General features: G+C 42.2%; 1 protein-coding gene across 3 annotated transcripts in view; it reads right to left on the reverse strand.

Annotated features, from left to right (window-relative positions):
• The window catches only part of Magi3 (membrane associated guanylate kinase, WW and PDZ domain containing 3), a 220,974-nt gene extending 216,519 nt beyond the window's left edge, over positions 1 to 4,455 (reverse strand). For all 3 annotated transcript variants that reach the window (XM_076933049.1, XM_034499901.2, XM_034499902.2), the window contains exon 1: positions 3,998 to 4,455. In XM_076933049.1, the coding sequence (XP_076789164.1) occupies positions 3,998 to 4,319 (322 nt within the window). In that variant the 5' untranslated portion in view covers positions 4,320 to 4,455. The remainder of the gene's footprint in view (positions 1 to 3,997) is intronic.
• Positions 4,456 to 17,066: the final 12,611 nt, after the last annotated feature.

Raw genomic sequence — 17,066 nt, forward strand, 5'->3', positions numbered from 1 at the left:
AGAGAAACCTGCCACCAAAATCTGGAAAAGCAAGAATGTTTCAAATGACAAGTTTATCAAAATATGATGCAATTGTCTCTAACAAAAGGACTGCCTCACCTAATCTCTAGTTTCTATTGGCTAAAAAATATATTGAATACTTGGTAGTATTACTAACCTAGGAGGCTAGAATTAAGTCTCATTTTTTTTTTTTTTTTTTTTTTTTTTTTTTTTTTTTTTTGTTCTTCTCTTCTTTGGATACTAAACCACTTAAGCAAAATTCAATGATGTTCCAACCTGCCCACTACACTAAAAACTAGCAAAAAGATCCAAGAGTTGAGGACTAAAGCAGAGTTTTTTATTATTTACATTATCATACACATTCCTTATTTTAAAGCATCCAGTAAAGCTTGTTCACTAACAGGGAATGTATTTCTAGGGGTGAGTTCATTTTAACAAAATTTCTTCAGATACTATAATCCCTGAGTCAGTGGAGAACATTTTTACCTGCATTTAATTAACATGTTAAAAACTCTGCTTCAAATTAGTCATTAAACACACAGATAACTGCATTAAACACAATGTTCCCTGTGATTTTCTTCTCTAGATACAGTAGCAGAGTTAAGGTAGTCCAAAGCACTGTGTGCATAATAAAGCAGCACAATGATTTCACATACTTAGACTATAATGCAATATTTAATCTTTAACTAGAATAAAATCTATGTAATTTATAACTGATGAAATATTTAAAGGTGAACTAAGAAGCAAATAATTGTGTTCTAAAACTCTACACAATCACAGTTGAGGGAATTTTAGAACAAAATTAACTAATGGTCATATTAATCCAAATAAAACTTGTTTAAGAATTCTGTAATGTAAGTCACAGGCACTGTGCTACAGACAGGACTATACCATAAAAGATTTCACCCCTGGTCCAAAGTTCAAAAGTTCATATTCAAATGATAACTTTTCTCTTTTAAATAACAGTAACAAAACAAAAACAAAGCCACAGATCACAATTAAGAAACTGGTGATTACTTGAGCCAAGCAATAAATGGGACTAAAGTTTAAGTATTGATTACTAAGTACTATATTAACACTAAACCAATACTGAACTCTCTAATTCAAAGAAGGATCCAAATTTTAAAGAACTATTTTCAATTCCTCATTAAAAAGTACAACAAAATAAATACAACTCTAAAGCAAAAGGTAGGAAAATTAGAAAGAAGACATACTCTATGTGTCTGCATTAACAGCACTGACAGGGCTCCCCAGAGCCTCTCCAAGAGAGAAGAGAAGGCTCAAGTAAAGAAGTAGTGCAGCTGCAGCCATGTCTACAGCCCAGCTCATCCTTCTGCCACAAACTGTCAGAAGACTGCATGAGATCATTCCTCATTAACAAGACATCTCACAGAAACAGCTACATTTGACTCTTTAGCTTCTAAATGACTGTCAAGAATACAGTTTAACAAAGAGTTACCAGTCAAGCGTGCTAAATCTACTATATAATGCTTGAAATTAAAAATTTCACAAAGTTTAGAAAAAATGGGATTGGGGCAGGGAAAGTTTCTTCTTAGAACACATTACACTGTCTTCATGATTTTCTAAATGAATCACAACCATATAGACTCAAAAACTCTCTGGAGATATACTTGTGCAGTTTTTTAACTAAATCCAAAGTTCTAGAAATAACCATTTCAAGTTCTTAATTTCTAGTATTGAATGCTTGTGTTTAACCTACAAAACTCTTGGTATTTCATTATAAATGATGCTTTTAAGTAAAGCCATTTAAGAAAGCCACATAATATACTACCCAATTTTTCATTACAATTTGCTTAGAACAGTTTTAAATCTCAGATGGCACAAAAATCGTGGTGCCCACTACAAATTATCAATGTTGAACATATTTTTAAAAGCAAGCACAACATTCAGAACTGTTCCTAATAAGCTGTAGGGCAGCATTGACACCAGTTATTCCCTCTATTTTCACTAAATATTTAAAGCAGGACAGTGTCTTTGGATAACAAGAAGGCAAAATTTTTATTAATACAAAATGCTGACTATATTCTGAGGCATGGAAGATTTTGTCAATACAGTTAACTAATACTACTATATAACACTTTAAACCTGAAGTATTTTCTCTAATTTTATGTGAAAGGTATATAACATGTAAAACATATTGGTATTTATTAAGGAGCCATCCCTCTCATCTTTTAAATAAACCACAGTGATTTGGAATATAACAACTTCCTAAACAACTTTATGGCTGTTATTCTCTCAGTAATGCTCCAACTGATCAAAACAAAACAGCAATGATGCACATGTTCTCATCATTTGCTGGCTCATGGGACTTCATGTAAGTCAAAGATTCTCAACCCCCCTAATGCTGTGGACCTTTTAATACAGTTCCTCATGTTGTGATGACCCCCCCAAACATAAAATTATTTCACTGATACTTCATAACTGTAATTTTGCTTTAAATATTGGGTATTCGATATAGCTGATACACAACCCCTAAAGGGGTGGAGAACCACATGTTGAGAACCAATTTAAGCCATACCTAAGCTAGTAAATGTCTGTATAGTATTTTGAATATTATAAACAGTAACCAACATGCTGAATCACATCCCCAAAAGTCTTCCCTCCACCCTTGGTACATGATTCTAGAAGTTAAAGAGTTAAGAATCTTAAAACCCTCAAAATAATAGAGAAATGGTGTTTATAGTTTGACAAAGTTCTAAAGATTAACAATAAGAAAAACCCACAAACATACAAATCTTAACAATATCATAGAATAGGTTATATGAAAAGCACCTTCATTTAAGCTACTAAGATTGTGTTACATATCCACAACACATGGATATTGCATCAAACCATCAATTGCAGTTAGCTCAAGGACTACTAAAGAGACAGTCCTAAAGTGAACTGAAGATAAGGAAGAGGGAGAACAAGGGAGGGAGGAAGGGAGGAAGGAGAGAGAAAATATTAAAATTTCTCTAGAATTTTCTAGCATTTTGTAGTGAAAGGGGAAGACCAAAACCTAGCCCAGGTCACAGTTTGTCAGCCCCATATGTTCAGACGTACTCTATGGTCAACAGAAACAATTTATTTCTAGTAACAATGATTAATCACAATGCCCGTGTCTACGACCATCTCAGAAGGCAGAACCACATTTTACCAATACAGAAAGGACCAACAATGCTCTAACTTACAAATTCGTAAGAAAACTTACTACACACTACCAGCCCAGACTGTGCGCAGTCTGATCAATGCTTTCCAACCAGGGAATATGCCATAAGCATAACGTGCTTTGCAGCACATTTTACGAGCATCAAAGACACCAGGGCACCAAGGGTTCATTTTTTTTAACCCAGCGCTTCAACAAATTCTGTAGATTCGAAAGCTTTACAAAGGCATTTGCTCGGCTGGGCACTAGGTCTTCCTTCCAAACCCAGACTACACAACAGCTCCACTGCCTCACACCACACATTGTACCTCACTGGTACTCAGACACCTGAGCCACCTAGACCCACAGAGTGGGACTGTCAGCTCCCAGACGTCTGCGGTCGTGCACGACGCACTGGGCCAGCTGAGCCCTCCCAGGAGCTTTCAGTGGTAACCTCGGCACTGGATCCAGCGCTGAGTCTCCATAGTAAAGCCCTTTCTCCCCGTTAGAAGACGCAAATACGTTCCAAAGAAAAGATTATCATCATAGGACCTTTTCCATAAAGAGGCGCAGAAAAGGGATGGCCTTCTCTAGGCACAAAAAAAAAAAAAAAAAAAAAAGAAAGAGAGAAAGAAAGAAAGAAAGAAAGAAACTAACTCTTGTCTGCGGTGGGAGATCGAGCTGGATTAGGAGAGACAGCTCCTAGTGGCAATTCCCTGACAGCCTACACAGCTGTCGGTTCACCCGAGCTCAGTTTTACCAGCTGCAAAATGGGAAATCCCGGCGCCCCCCCTCCCCCCTCCTCCCCAGGGAGTCCGGACCAAGAGCCGGGTCCCCAAGCCGACAGCACACCTGGCTTCACTGTCTTCAGACGGATGGGCTCGCGGAAGTGGCGGATGACAGCTAGGGTGTCCCGGTTGGTGAGCCCACTGACCGGCGTCCCGTTCACCTCCAACAGCACATCGCCCGGACTGGGCGCCTTGCCCGAGACCACGCAGCAGGTGCCTCCGCCGCCGCCAGGCTCGTCGCGGAGCCGCCCCAGGTAAGGGAACTCGCCGCGCTCGGCGCCGCCGCGGATCTCCGCGCCCAAGTCGCCCGGGGGCCCGGCCCAGGACACGGCACACTCCTGCACCTTGCTGAGCCAGTGCTTCTTCTTCTTCAACGTCTTCGACATCCCGACCTCCGCTGCACCATGGGGAGCCCCCGCGCGGGCGGCCGCGGTGCCGCTCCGGGCCCCGCGCACAGCCCGGCCAGAGGGGCGCCGCCGCCGAGCCCCCGCCTCAGCCCGCTGGCCGCGCGCCGCCGCGAGCCGCCCCTCTCGCCGGCCGCTGAGGAGAGCCCGAGGGAGCGCGCGCCCCGCGGGCGGCGCCGGCGGGGTCTCCGGGCGGGGTCAGCGCCGACAGCCGGGGCTCGGCGCCCGCGCGGCGGGAAAGGCTCAGGCAAGGGGGCGGGAGCTGAGAGAGCAGCTGGAACCGAGGCTCCGTCCAGGACGCGCGCACCGAGCTAAGTCGCCCGCTCGAGCGCGACTGCTGCGGAGCCGGAGTGCCGAGACCAACGCCTGCCCCAGCTGCCAGGAAACTGGCGCTTTCAAACCCGCCGCAACCTCCTCCCCGCTCGGCCCCTCCCCCGCCCGCGCCGGCTCGGCCCCGCCCCCTCCCGCAGCGCAGCGCCCGGCGCGCTGCCGTCACCGGCCCTTCTCTTGAAGGATGCGCCCAGCTCTCGACTCTGCGCCGTGGATTGGGTTCCGGCAGGCTGGGGGCGGCACCCAGCGGGCATGCTCATTTCTGATTGGGTGGACTGAGTAGAGGAGGCGGGCACTAGAATGACTGAAGTTTAGAGAGGGAGAAAAAAAAGAAGTTTAGAGTGTGAGGGAGGGAGAAAGGGGAGGGAAGAGAGAGGATTGGTCTGAGAGCGGGCACAGGTCGCCTAGCGGGGAGAGGCTCTCGGCCCAGGGGCTGGAGCCAAGGGAAACACAAGCGCAGAAAGGACCCAGGTCTCCAACGTGGGGCGTGCCCAGCTGGGCAGGGGGCGGGGCCTAGGGGCTGGAGCCGCTTGGCGAGCCTGGGAGTCCAGTGCCCAGCTACCCGGAGCGGTGGAGCCACTAAATGGGCCTGTACAGCTGAAACGGATTCAACCGGTTTGGGTTTGTTAATTTGTTCAACGAATGTTCTTGAACGATCCATTGAGGTGAAGGATTCGGAGTTCGGTTAATTGAGGGTAAAATACAGTCCAGTGCTTGAATGCTGTGTGATCTCGGGCAAGTTAGACAGCCTGTCTGAAACAAGCTGAGAGTGAAGATCATTAAGTACACTAGCTACTGAACTCCAAGAATTTAAAAAAAAAAAAAAAAAAAAAAAAGTGATCCTGCTCTAGCAGGAGAGACTGACTAGAAGATCACTTGAGGAAAGCGGGAAGGAAGTGGATTTAAAAAAAACAACTTGGTGCCTGCAGAGCTAAGTCCTGACACTGATGACTTAATCTTGGCCAGATCTCCTCTTCATGTCTGTTTGTCTGTAAAGAAGGTGGAAGGACAAGTGACTCAGAACAAAAGAGACCTTAGATCTCTTCCAGCTCTAATTTTTCAGAAACACTTAAGCTTTTTCTATTCCTTTATTGAACGCATGCTTTCTCGTCTTTGGAATGCACTCTGTTCTTAAAATTTTTCACCTCATCCAAATAATCGTCCAGTATTTCTAGGAAAGTGTTTTCTCTGAACTGGGGCATATTGTCTCACTTTTGTGACAGGGCATGCCTTCAGACTCCTTTTAATGATAGACCTTATTTTAAACTCCGAGGAGCTCTACAGACTAGAACAAGCTTCAGACAGCTGCAGAGATTTCCTTCACTCCATTGAACTGGGAAAATAAAAACACTAAATATGGGCGGGACTCAAGAAACCATAAGGGAATTGGAGCCCTGGAGCTGCAGGCTTGGTACCTGCCAGGCAGAGAAGGGACCTTTATACCCTGACAGAGAGATTGCCAGACAGGAAACTGTAACCTTCAGTCTTTTGATTGTCTGCTGCGCAGTCACCCAAGAGAGAAACTAAATTTCTATAATACCACCCTCCATCCTGCTGAGGCTCTCTCTGGACAAGTCATTTGGAAGCCAGATGGCCTTCACACTCTTGATGGTGGTAGAAGAAGCCGGGCATCTGGAACCCAATGGGGTAAAGATTTATCACAGGCATCATGTGGGTCATTCAGATCGACCCACATCTGAGATCAAAAATTGAATTTGTCTTATGAACAACTACTTAATGCTAATAAATTCCTGTATGAAAACTCAGTTGCCTTCACATCATCTATTTTTGCTAAGACTGAAACACAATGCTCTGCCTAAACTGTTATCTATTTGGAATGGCTTTGGCAGCAAGGAACAAAACATCTGACAAATAATAGCTTAGAGCACGAGGTCATTTATTACATCTTTAGCATAAAGTTTAAGTGTGGTAGTTTCAGGACTAGTTGGACAGGAAGAGCTCTGTTATCAAGGTCTGGAGCTCTTTGTGTTTACTCTTTGCTATCATATCCGTATGAACGTTTGTCTCCAAGCCTGTCACCTATTAATTACAAGGTGGTTGTCATAGCTCCAGACATTACATCCTCAAGGGTCATTATATGAAGGAAGAGAGAAGGGTAAGAAAATGTTAGTCCAAATTTTATGAAAGAGAAAAATCCTACCTAGCTTGTGGCCACCATGGTTGGCTAGAAAAAATGGAGCCATGACCACCAGTCACTGGCAAAAGAAAATGCAATTGCTAACACTCCATTAACTTGATCATGAGTCACCATCAAACAAAGTAGAGGTTCTTGAGGGAGGAGGAGAGAATAGTTAAGTAGTCACCCAACAATGTCTGCCTGCTGTGTGTCTTTTTTTTTTTTTTTTTTTTTAAGTCGTCATCTAACATCTGGCCAGTGTCTTAACCATGAATTGATTCTCAAGCAGAAAACTGCAGTAATTAGGAGCCTTAGCTTCAGAGCCAGGCTCACACCCAGCTTTTCTATTTCCTAGCAAGCTGCTTGCTATCACCTAACCTCCATTTCCCCATACACAAAACAGGTATGACAACAATACTTAACTGAGTTGTGGTGAGACATGCCTGCAGCTGAGTCAAGCACTCAGCATAGACACCATAGCAAACACTCCACAAAATGTTATGTTGACCTGTGCTATATCATAATGTTTGTGATAAGGCTAAATGCACCCATGGGTATCTCTCCAGTTCTGCAAATATCCATCTTAGGTGGGTCATTTTCCCCCTGGTCTGAATATTCTGCCTACTCGGTGAGCTACTGATGGTAGGTCACTGCTGGAAATTACTACATAGTCATGGATGTCACATACATGTTCTCTCTAAAATAGCCCCTAGTTAAATTGTTTTCAAGTTTATCATTGTTTCTTAAACCTGACAGTTGGATTAAGAGTTATGGTTTTTCATAAGGGTATATTACTAAGTCAAAATATGAAACCAGGCCCAATAAAAATAAATGAAACAACTGAATTTGATGCTTCCCCAAGTTTCTCTGGATTATCTCTAGTTTATAGAGATAGTAATATCTTTTGTATGAAAAACACTTTAGGTCTTGAGATGGCTATCGGGTCCAAGTATCATATCCTCAACAATGTCCTAAACAGGGAAGTTTCATCTACATTCTGTATCTCAAAAAGCCTTCCCCAAATGCTCCTCCCAACAGGATTTCCTTTCTAGCTGATTGACCACAAGGGCCCAAATGTCATTTACTAGGCCAGTCTCTGCTGAGGGTGATAAAATTACATCGAATATCCCCTCTGGAACTCAGAAGGCACATGGTTGCACAACAGCTAAGTAAAGCTGAAGAGGCTCAGTGAGAAGGAGGAAAGATGGCTCAGCAGTTAAAAGTGCATACTACTCTAGCAGACCACTGAGTTCAGTTCCCAGCACCCATGTCAAGGCAGCCCAGAAGTCTCTGTAACTTCAGCTCCAGAGAATCTGATGCCCTCTTCTGGACTCCGTGGATACCTGCATTCACACATGCATATACCCACATACATACACAGAAATTTTTTTAAAATAAATATTTTTTAAAAAACTAAAAAAGATAAAATTAGCATTTAGGGAAGAAAGCAATAGCATCTGCCACAAATAACATAGATTGATTTGCTTCTATCTTTGCATTTCATTGGGGCTTAGGGGTGGAGTGGGTAGCAAAAAGTGGAAAGTTTATTTTTTGATATTGTGGTGTGTCCCTAATGAGAATTAAATAAGCCTGCCCATTTAATAGAAAATTTCAAAACAAAATTATAAATCCAATCTTTCTGAAATGACCCATGGTTCCTTCTTTTTCATATCACAGGCCCCTCTCCGTCTGTGCAAATTGTGCCCACAGCTATGTGTGGCTCAGCAACAAAGCAAGACAAGTGTAGAAAGAATTCAGGGTTCACTTGTAGTCTCAGTCTCAATTTCTTGAAAGGAAGCCTGAATTCTAGTGGTGGCAAATCAAACCGTCATCAGTTACATAAATGTTAAAGGTTTGTGAAGCAGACAGCTGTTATAAATATTTGCCTCCTATACAGAATACATGAAACTTTAGCCTGGTTTTCTGCTACAAGTTATCATAATAAAATATTTTTCAAAGTCAAGTGTGTAGTTCACACCTATAATCTCAGTATTTGGGAGACTGAAGCAGGAAAATCACTGAGTTTAATGCTAGCCTAGACTACATATTGAACTACAGGTGAGACTGAGCTATAGTAGGAGGTGGAGAGGCAGAGAATATGGTAGTATGCCTTCTAAGCAAAACACACAAATAACCTGTGGTCATCTCCTGCCAACTACTAGAACAATCTTGAATTGTTCACATTCTGAACTACAAAAATCTTTACTAGATTGGCCTAGTCAGACAGGTCTGCAATCCAGCTTCTAGGGAAGCTGAGGCAGGAGGATCACAAGTTCAAGGCTAGCTTAGACAAGTTAATGAGACTCTGTCCAAAAAGTGAAGGTTTAAGAAAGAGGACTGGGGATGCTGGGGATGTGTCTCAGTAGTTGAGACTTACCTGACATGAATGAGGTCCTAGGTTCAATCTCTAGTACAAAGAAAGAGGGGGAGAAAGAAAGAAAGAAAGAAAGAAAGAAAGAAAGAGAGAGAGAGAAAAAAGAAAGAAGGAAAGAAGGGAAGGAAGAAAGAAAGGATGAAAGAAAAAGAAATGAAAGAAGGAAAGAAAGAAAGAAAAAAGAAAGGGGGCCAGGGAAATGGTTTCACTCGGTAAGAGCATGTAAGCTCCAAACGAACAAGAAGCTGTATATGACCATGCTTGTAGCCCTAACCTGTAGGTCACAGAAGAGAGAATTGTTGGGGCTTGCTGGTCAGCCAGCCCTAGCTCCAAAATGGCAAGCTCCAGGTTCAGTGAGAGACCCTGATTCAAGTGTGGCAGAGCATGATAGAGCAGGACACCTCATATCCTCCTCTGCCCTCTGTGGGCATCCTGACCACATGCAGGGGCTGGGAGGACCATTACTAGCTTTTAAAAACATTCCTATAAGAGCTGTAGAGATGGCTCCATTGGTATAGTGCTGGAGGATCTAAATTCAATACCAACACTAACTAGAAAACAAAAGTCAGGTGTCACAGGCTTGTAAGCTCAGGCTTGGGAGAATGAGACAGGCATCTAATCTTGCCCATATCAGTGAGCTCCAGAATGGCTCCCAACCATTAAAATACAGTGGAAAGCAATAGAGGATGATACCAAACAGCCTCCATGCTCACATGAGTGCACGAATGAGTGCATGCTCATGAACATGCACATACACCCACATGCACACACAACCACATACACACACACATAAATACATACACATACATACAAATATACACATATACACACATATATATAAACATACATACCACATGTTGTGTGATATTTGCAACACAATCCACCATCACTAGCCTAACCCAGTATAATGTTCTATTGTATCTTCATATTTGACTAGCATTTTGTTTGTCATTTGTATGATAATAATGTTCAAGTGTGTTCAGAGACAAGTTTGATAACATGGAAATGTTTATTTCATTTAAACTAATCTATTGTCTAAAATCACTATTATATTCCACACATAAGCACATCTTTTTTTACACATAGATACATTTACCTGCAAATTACCACAAGAATTCAGACCAAATTCACAGGAGTGATAAAGGTCAACAGCAGCCGCATGCTTTGAAAAAGGAAGGTAGTCAAGCAGTCAGGCAGAAAGCTGTTTAACAAAGCAGACACAAAGAACATTGAATGGAATAGAAGATACCAACAGAGCCTTGGTTGTTGGTTTCCTCCTTACCTGCTTGTTTTGTAAGACAGGGTCTTACCATATAATGCCTCAGCCTCCCAAGTGTTGGAAGTAAAGGTATATACCAGCAAGCCTGGCCTATCTTTTGTCTTTAAGCTTAACTACAATGTCCTGCCTAAAGCTAGCCACAATTTCCTAAGGTGGAGTCATCTAGCCCCCAGAACCAGAGCTTCCCACCTGTGTGTGATCCAAACTCTGACTTTGCTTTGACCCATCAGCATGCCTCTCATCAAGGCTCCTGTCTTTCAGCTGGCACACATTTCTTTATCCATCCATCCCCGAAATACCCAAAATGGATCATGAGCTGGTATGGCTTCAAGTGGTCATTTACGGCAGTGAACAGACTTACAAGGTCCCTCCTTTCTGTAGGAAGAAAGGCGGTAAGCCTGAGACAGGTAAAAGACCAAGAAAGACCAAGAAAGATTCAAGGTGTGATAACTGCTACCCACAAAAGAGGAAACAGACAGAGTGTGGTGATAGGTGGATACAGTGGGATGGAAGACTGTGGCCTAAGAAAGCCTGACTTGGAGAGCAGAGGTCAAAACAACAAGGAAGATAACCACACAGATCCAGACATTCCACAGATCCTATACTCTCACACAGGACATCAAGAACCCGGATGGTGTGCCTGGAGTACTGCCTGGAGCAGAGAGAACTGGGAAATGGAATCAGGAAGGCCAGAGTTCACAGATGCATTCAAGGATAAAGGAAGAATGTGAGTTTTACTCAGAGCCCAGTAAGAAGCTATGAAACTAAAACAAACAAACAAACAAAACAAAAACAAAAAGCTATGAAACTGGTGTGATCTGGTTTTGCATTGTTTTTAATTGTTCCTTCTGCTGCTGGTTCCATGATAGAAAGGATGCTGGGTGAGTCTACAGGTCAGGAAGCCAGATAACTGTGATAGGATGCTGTCTTCCAGGGTGCCTGGTTTATGACTCCTTCCCCCGGGGCAGACAACAGAAAAGAAATTTCCCTTCCGGGAGGCAGGCCAAAAAAAAAAAAAAAAAAAAAAAAAAAAAAAAAATTTACTTTGCTTTATCCAAAGGAAGCCAGAAAAATCAGAATTTTCTTTTCCTGGGATGAATCCTAGAAACTTTTTACAGATGTGTCCAAATTTTGACTGGAAGCACAATGTTGTCATCTACAAAGTTAACACTCCATGACCATACTTTCAAGTCTTTTTTAGAAGGCAAAACCCCACAAAAACAACAACAAAACACCTCTTAAGTTTATGATTTTGTATTGAACCTCATTCATAACTGTCTTTGGCCACTCACTCTGATTTTCCTCTGGCTTTCTCTCTTGGAGCTGGCTATAAAGAAACTCTCTGACTCTCCTTCTCTAATAGGAGGTCATAAAATCCCCAGTCTTGCCCACACCCAGCAAGAAGGAATGCTGTACAAAAGAGGCCAAGGAGAATCTGGACAGGCAACTTTGATAGGCTCTCCAGTCCTGTGTGAGCCTCCTCTGCTTTCTGTGTCCAATCACCTTCCTGCACTGGGTGCCTCTATATCAGTCACATGTATGCAGTGAAGCCTCCATAAAACTGTCCAGTACAAGGTTCAGAGAGCTTCTGGATCAAAGGGAAGTTCCGGGAGAGTGGCACACCCAGACAGGGTCCCTTCCCCCAACATTTGACCTTGTGTATGGCTCCCACTGTAAAGGCCTCTGTAAAGCCTTTATAATAAAGCAGTAAGCGTGTCTCCCTGATCAAGCAGAAGCACAGGTAAAAACCCATGGTTACCTGCAGCGTGCAATTGACATTGAAGAGGAGAGCTGAGCCCTCAGCCTGTGACGTCTGACAATAAAACAGTGTCAGTGTTGAATTAATTAGGGAAACATGTAGCTGGTATCTATGCAGAAATGATTGTTTGACTGGTGTATGGGAAACCCTCCACAGCCATTGTCACAAGTGATCTGTGCTGTGACTATAGGAGAGAAACTAGATCCCAGAGAGTCAGTAATCTCTATGTTTTCAGAAAAACCTAAAACAGGGAACCCATTAATAAACGATGGTGATATGGACCAGGATAGAAAGGACAGATATGAAAATTTGTTGAATGCTGTGGAAATCAGAAATTATAGCTTTAATTTCATATACTGATTATAGTTAAAGAAATGTAAGTTATAATTGTATTTTGTAAGAATCTCTGTAGAGTATAATTGCTTTGTTGAAAAGTCCCTTCTCAGTGAAGAAAAGATAAGAAATAAAAACTAAGAGTTTGAAATTAACTTTAAATTTATACAGGTGCCTCGTATCTATTTGCCCAGAAGCTCTTCCATGAATATAATGTTAATTTCAAGGTTCTGGTTTACTTTCTTAAGAAAGTAACATATACTCAAAGTGTAGGGTGATCTTCAAGTTGGCAAAACATGCATTGTTCTTTTAATCTAGAAAATATGTAGTTATAAGTAGTAGAATTGCTTGTTAAATTACAAAGGGACTTGAGAACTTTGTTTTACAAAGGACTCCACCACTGTGTGAAATCTTGTAGATTCTTTGGCTAATTAGAAAACTGCAAACCCTTGAGCCTTATTTTCTCAGTACAGACTAGATGTAAGCAGTGCCCCTAGCAGGTTGTACTACAAAGCTTCACAAGACTCTCTTTCTTCAACAGAGGAAAAATTCTTACTTACTTGACTTCCAAACACACACTCCAAAATTTCATGGTAAAATTGACTGGAAATCTAACACATGAGCTTTGAAATGCTATTCCCATTCAAAGGCAGGGTTGCAAGGCATTTCTGGTACTTATGAAGGCATCAAAGTAAAATGTATATTTGCCTTCGTTCAAAACTAGAGAGGGGTCCAAAGAAAGCATGCATGTGGTCAACTGGTACAGGGAAAAAATGTTCAGCATCACTGATCTTTAGGAAAAGGCAAATGAAAACCACAAGCTATTACCAGACACAAGTCAATGGTTATCATCAGTGAGATGAAAGGTAACAAGTACAAGCCAGAATGTAGAGCATAGAGAGCCCTGTACACTGTTGGAACATAAATTAGTCCAATAATTATGGAAAATCAGACTTGCTCTATGATCCAGCAGTCCTACTACTGGGTATATAATCAAGGGATTTTGCACCAATATGCCAAAGCCAGAAACAGCTCAACACCCATATTTATTAAAGTACTACAACTAGTCAATCTATAAACATCTACCAGTGGATGAATGAACCAAAAAAAAAAAAAAATGTACGTACATGCAATAGAAAACTGTTTAGCTTCAACAAAAGACTGAAATCCTGTCATTTGCTGTGCTGGATAGTTTTATATCAACTTGACACAAGCTAAAGTCATCTGAGAGGCGGAAACTGAGAAAATGCCTCCATAGGATGGGGTTGTGGATAAGTTTATAGAGCATTTTTTTTTTTTTTGATTAATAATGAATGGTGGAAGGCTATTACAGGTGAGCCCATCCCTGGTCCTGGTTTTAAAAGAAGGAAGACTAAGAAAGCCATAGGGAGCAAGCCAATAAGCAGCACCCCTCCATGGCCTATGCATCAACAACTCCTGCCTCTAGTTTCCTGCCGTTTGAGTTCCTGGTCTGTTTTCCTTCAATGATGGATTACAATGTGAAAGTGTAAGCTAGATAAGCTCTTTCCTCCCCAACGTGCTTTTTGGTCCTGATGTTTTATCACAGCAATGGTAACCCTGACTAAGACACTTGGGAAGGAAGGGAGGGATCGAGGAAAGGAAAGAAGAATGGATGGAAGGGGAGAAAGGGAAGGGAAGGAAAAAGAGGAGAGTAGGAAGAGAGGGATAGAGAAAGAAGGAAGGAAGGAAGGAAGGAAGGAAGGAAGGAAGGAAGGAAGGAAGGAAGGAAAGAAGGGCCAACTTAAAGTCTCATCTCTGACTTCCAGTTTCTAAAGCAAGAAGAAATGTCCCATTGAGTAAGCCACCCAGTTCATGATATCTTGATGACCTTGATCTATTGATCCTCCTTCCTGTGCTTCCTGAGTGCTGACATACCTACCACACAGGTCCTGGGGATTGAATCCATGTACTCAGCCCCTCTAACCTTATATTTTACTGTCTGAAATCTCTCACTTGACTCTATTGCAGCTCCTCTAGCCTTCTTCAGTTCTTGCAACTTCCAGCAGACTTCCACTGAGCCCTTCCATTGCCTGAGCTCTGCCTCCAGGTGTCTGCCCAGTGTACTCCTTACCTCTAAGTCTGCTCAAAAGTCCCTTCTTAGTGGATTCTACTCTGACCTTCTTACTCCAAAATGAAGCTGCCACAACTCTGCACCCTGCTCTTTCTTTTTCTGTCGAACATTGGAATGTTATAGCCTACTCTACAGTTTATTTACTACCTCTGTATCTTCTTTGTCTCTACCTGTCTTAGGTTGCTATTGCTGCAATGAAGCACGATGACCAAAAGCAAGTTGGGGACGAAAGGGTTTATTTAGCTTATCCTTCTACATAACTGTAGAGCATTGAAGGAAGTCAGGACAGAAACTCAAGCAAACAGGGCAGGAACCTGTGGCCAAGAGCTGATAGACCATAAAAGGGTCTGGCTTACTGGCTTGCATTCCATGGTTTCCTCAACCTGCTTGTTTATAGAACCCAGGACCACCAGCCCAGGGATGGCCCCACCCACAGTGAACTGAGCCCTCCCACTTGTATTACTGATTAAGAAAATTCCCTATAGGCTTGCCTGCAGCCTTAAGGTAGCATTTTCTCAACTAAGGTTCCCTTCTCTCAGATGACTATAGCTTGTGACAAGGTGACATAAAACTAGCCACCACACTACCCTAGAATAAAAAATCCAGAAGAGACAGGAATCTTTGTTGTAGCCATTAATTTATTTCAGAGACCTAAAAGACCAACCTGCTCAGAGTAGAATCTCCATAAATTGGTTGCCCAATTGTGTTCCACTTAGAGTTCTTTCAGAGATGTTAGAGTATGTTATTCCATTTTTATAATACTTTATTTTTATTTAATTTGTAATCACCATCAGAAGTTGCTGCTATCTTTGTCTTCTTGGTAGCAGATTAGAAGGGTCACTTAATCACTCCAAACTTACAACATTGGTATCAGACAAACTTGAACAGTCTTTGCTCCACCTCCAGTCTCCTTCCCTATGCCATGGTGATAATTCACACACACACACACACACACACACACACACACACACACACACATCAAAACACTCTTAAGAAAGAGTAGTCTATTCTAACTGCATTAGAACAGTTAAAATGAAAAGGACCAACCTGATCTAGGTATTAGCAAAAATAATGGAGGCATTGGAAAATTCCAGACACTGCCTTTGAGAATATAAATTGGCTTGACCACTTCAGTAAACTGATAACCTCCACTAAAGTTAGTCTCTGTACATTCTACCGTTCATTAATTCTTCTCCTGGGTATGTGGACAATAGAAATATGTACATATGGCATCCTAAACATCAGTTTAAGAATTATTCATAACAGCCGTAACTGAAAACAATTCAAATGCCTATTTGAGATTAGGATGACTGGGCTGGCAAATTGGCTTATCAGGTAAAGGTGCTTGTCATAAAAACCTGACAACCACAATTTGATCCCCAGAACTCTTGTAAAGGTGGAAGAAGAGAAATTGTTGCAGGATATTTGATCACACTGTGAACCACAAGATTGTGTTATTTACTGAAAAAAAAAAAAAACCTGTTTCTAGTCGTGATGTGGCTCATCCCTTAGAACACATCTTTAATCACAAACAATGAAATAATCCCCCAAAAAATGAAAGTTTGTAGAAGGAAGTTTGTTTGAAAGTGATGTCTAATTAAGGGGCAGACAAAGACAAAGTGACAAAACAGAGAAGGATTTGACAGAATGAGTCAGAGATAGGATATGCCCAGCTCACATGAGAACAGAAAGGAAAGAGAGGCAGCTTAAATGAGAACCACAGAAAAGAGAATAGAAAGAGAGAGGTGGAGGGGGAGGGGGAGGGGAGGGGGAGGGGGAGGGGAGGGGGAGGGGAGGGGGGAGGAAACAGTTTTACCAGGAGAGTTTTACAGAAACAGATTGAAGAGGGAACAAGCAGGTGAAAACACAATGAGCCAGAGAAGGAGCCAGAAGATTAGAGCATATTGCCAAAGTTAGTATGAGGCCAAGCAGAGAAATTCAGGAGAGGTTGAGAGAAGCCAGATTGAATGAATTAGCATAAAGAGAAGTTTAGAGTCATTACAGCTGAGTTGACCAGCCAGCCAGAGTCCAAAAAGAGTTAGAAAGTGAGCTTATTCAGCCCTAAGTCTCAGAGGCTGAAACCATTCTAGGCCTAGATAAGATTGTATGGAGGCTAGAAGCTTCCAGGACTAGGCCTAGGCTAGCACACAGAAGCAGTAAGCCTAGGAGATGACAATTACTACAGGCAAATAAAAGTTACTTTTAGAATAGCCAATGCCCAAAGTGTGTGTGTGTGTGTGTGTGTGTGTGTGTGTGTAGATATATATATAGAGAGAGATAAGAGAGATGCACATGCACAGTGTGTGTGTGTGTGTGTGTGTTTGTGTGTGTGTGTACTCAAGAGGCAGAGGCAAGTGGATCTCTTAAGTTTGAGCCCAGCCTGGTCTACAGAGAAAGTTCCAGGATAGCCAAGGCTACACAGAGA

This window comes from Arvicanthis niloticus, chromosome 4 (assembly GCF_011762505.2).
Source record: "Arvicanthis niloticus isolate mArvNil1 chromosome 4, mArvNil1.pat.X, whole genome shotgun sequence".
Lineage (NCBI taxonomy): Eukaryota > Metazoa > Chordata > Mammalia > Rodentia > Muridae > Arvicanthis > Arvicanthis niloticus.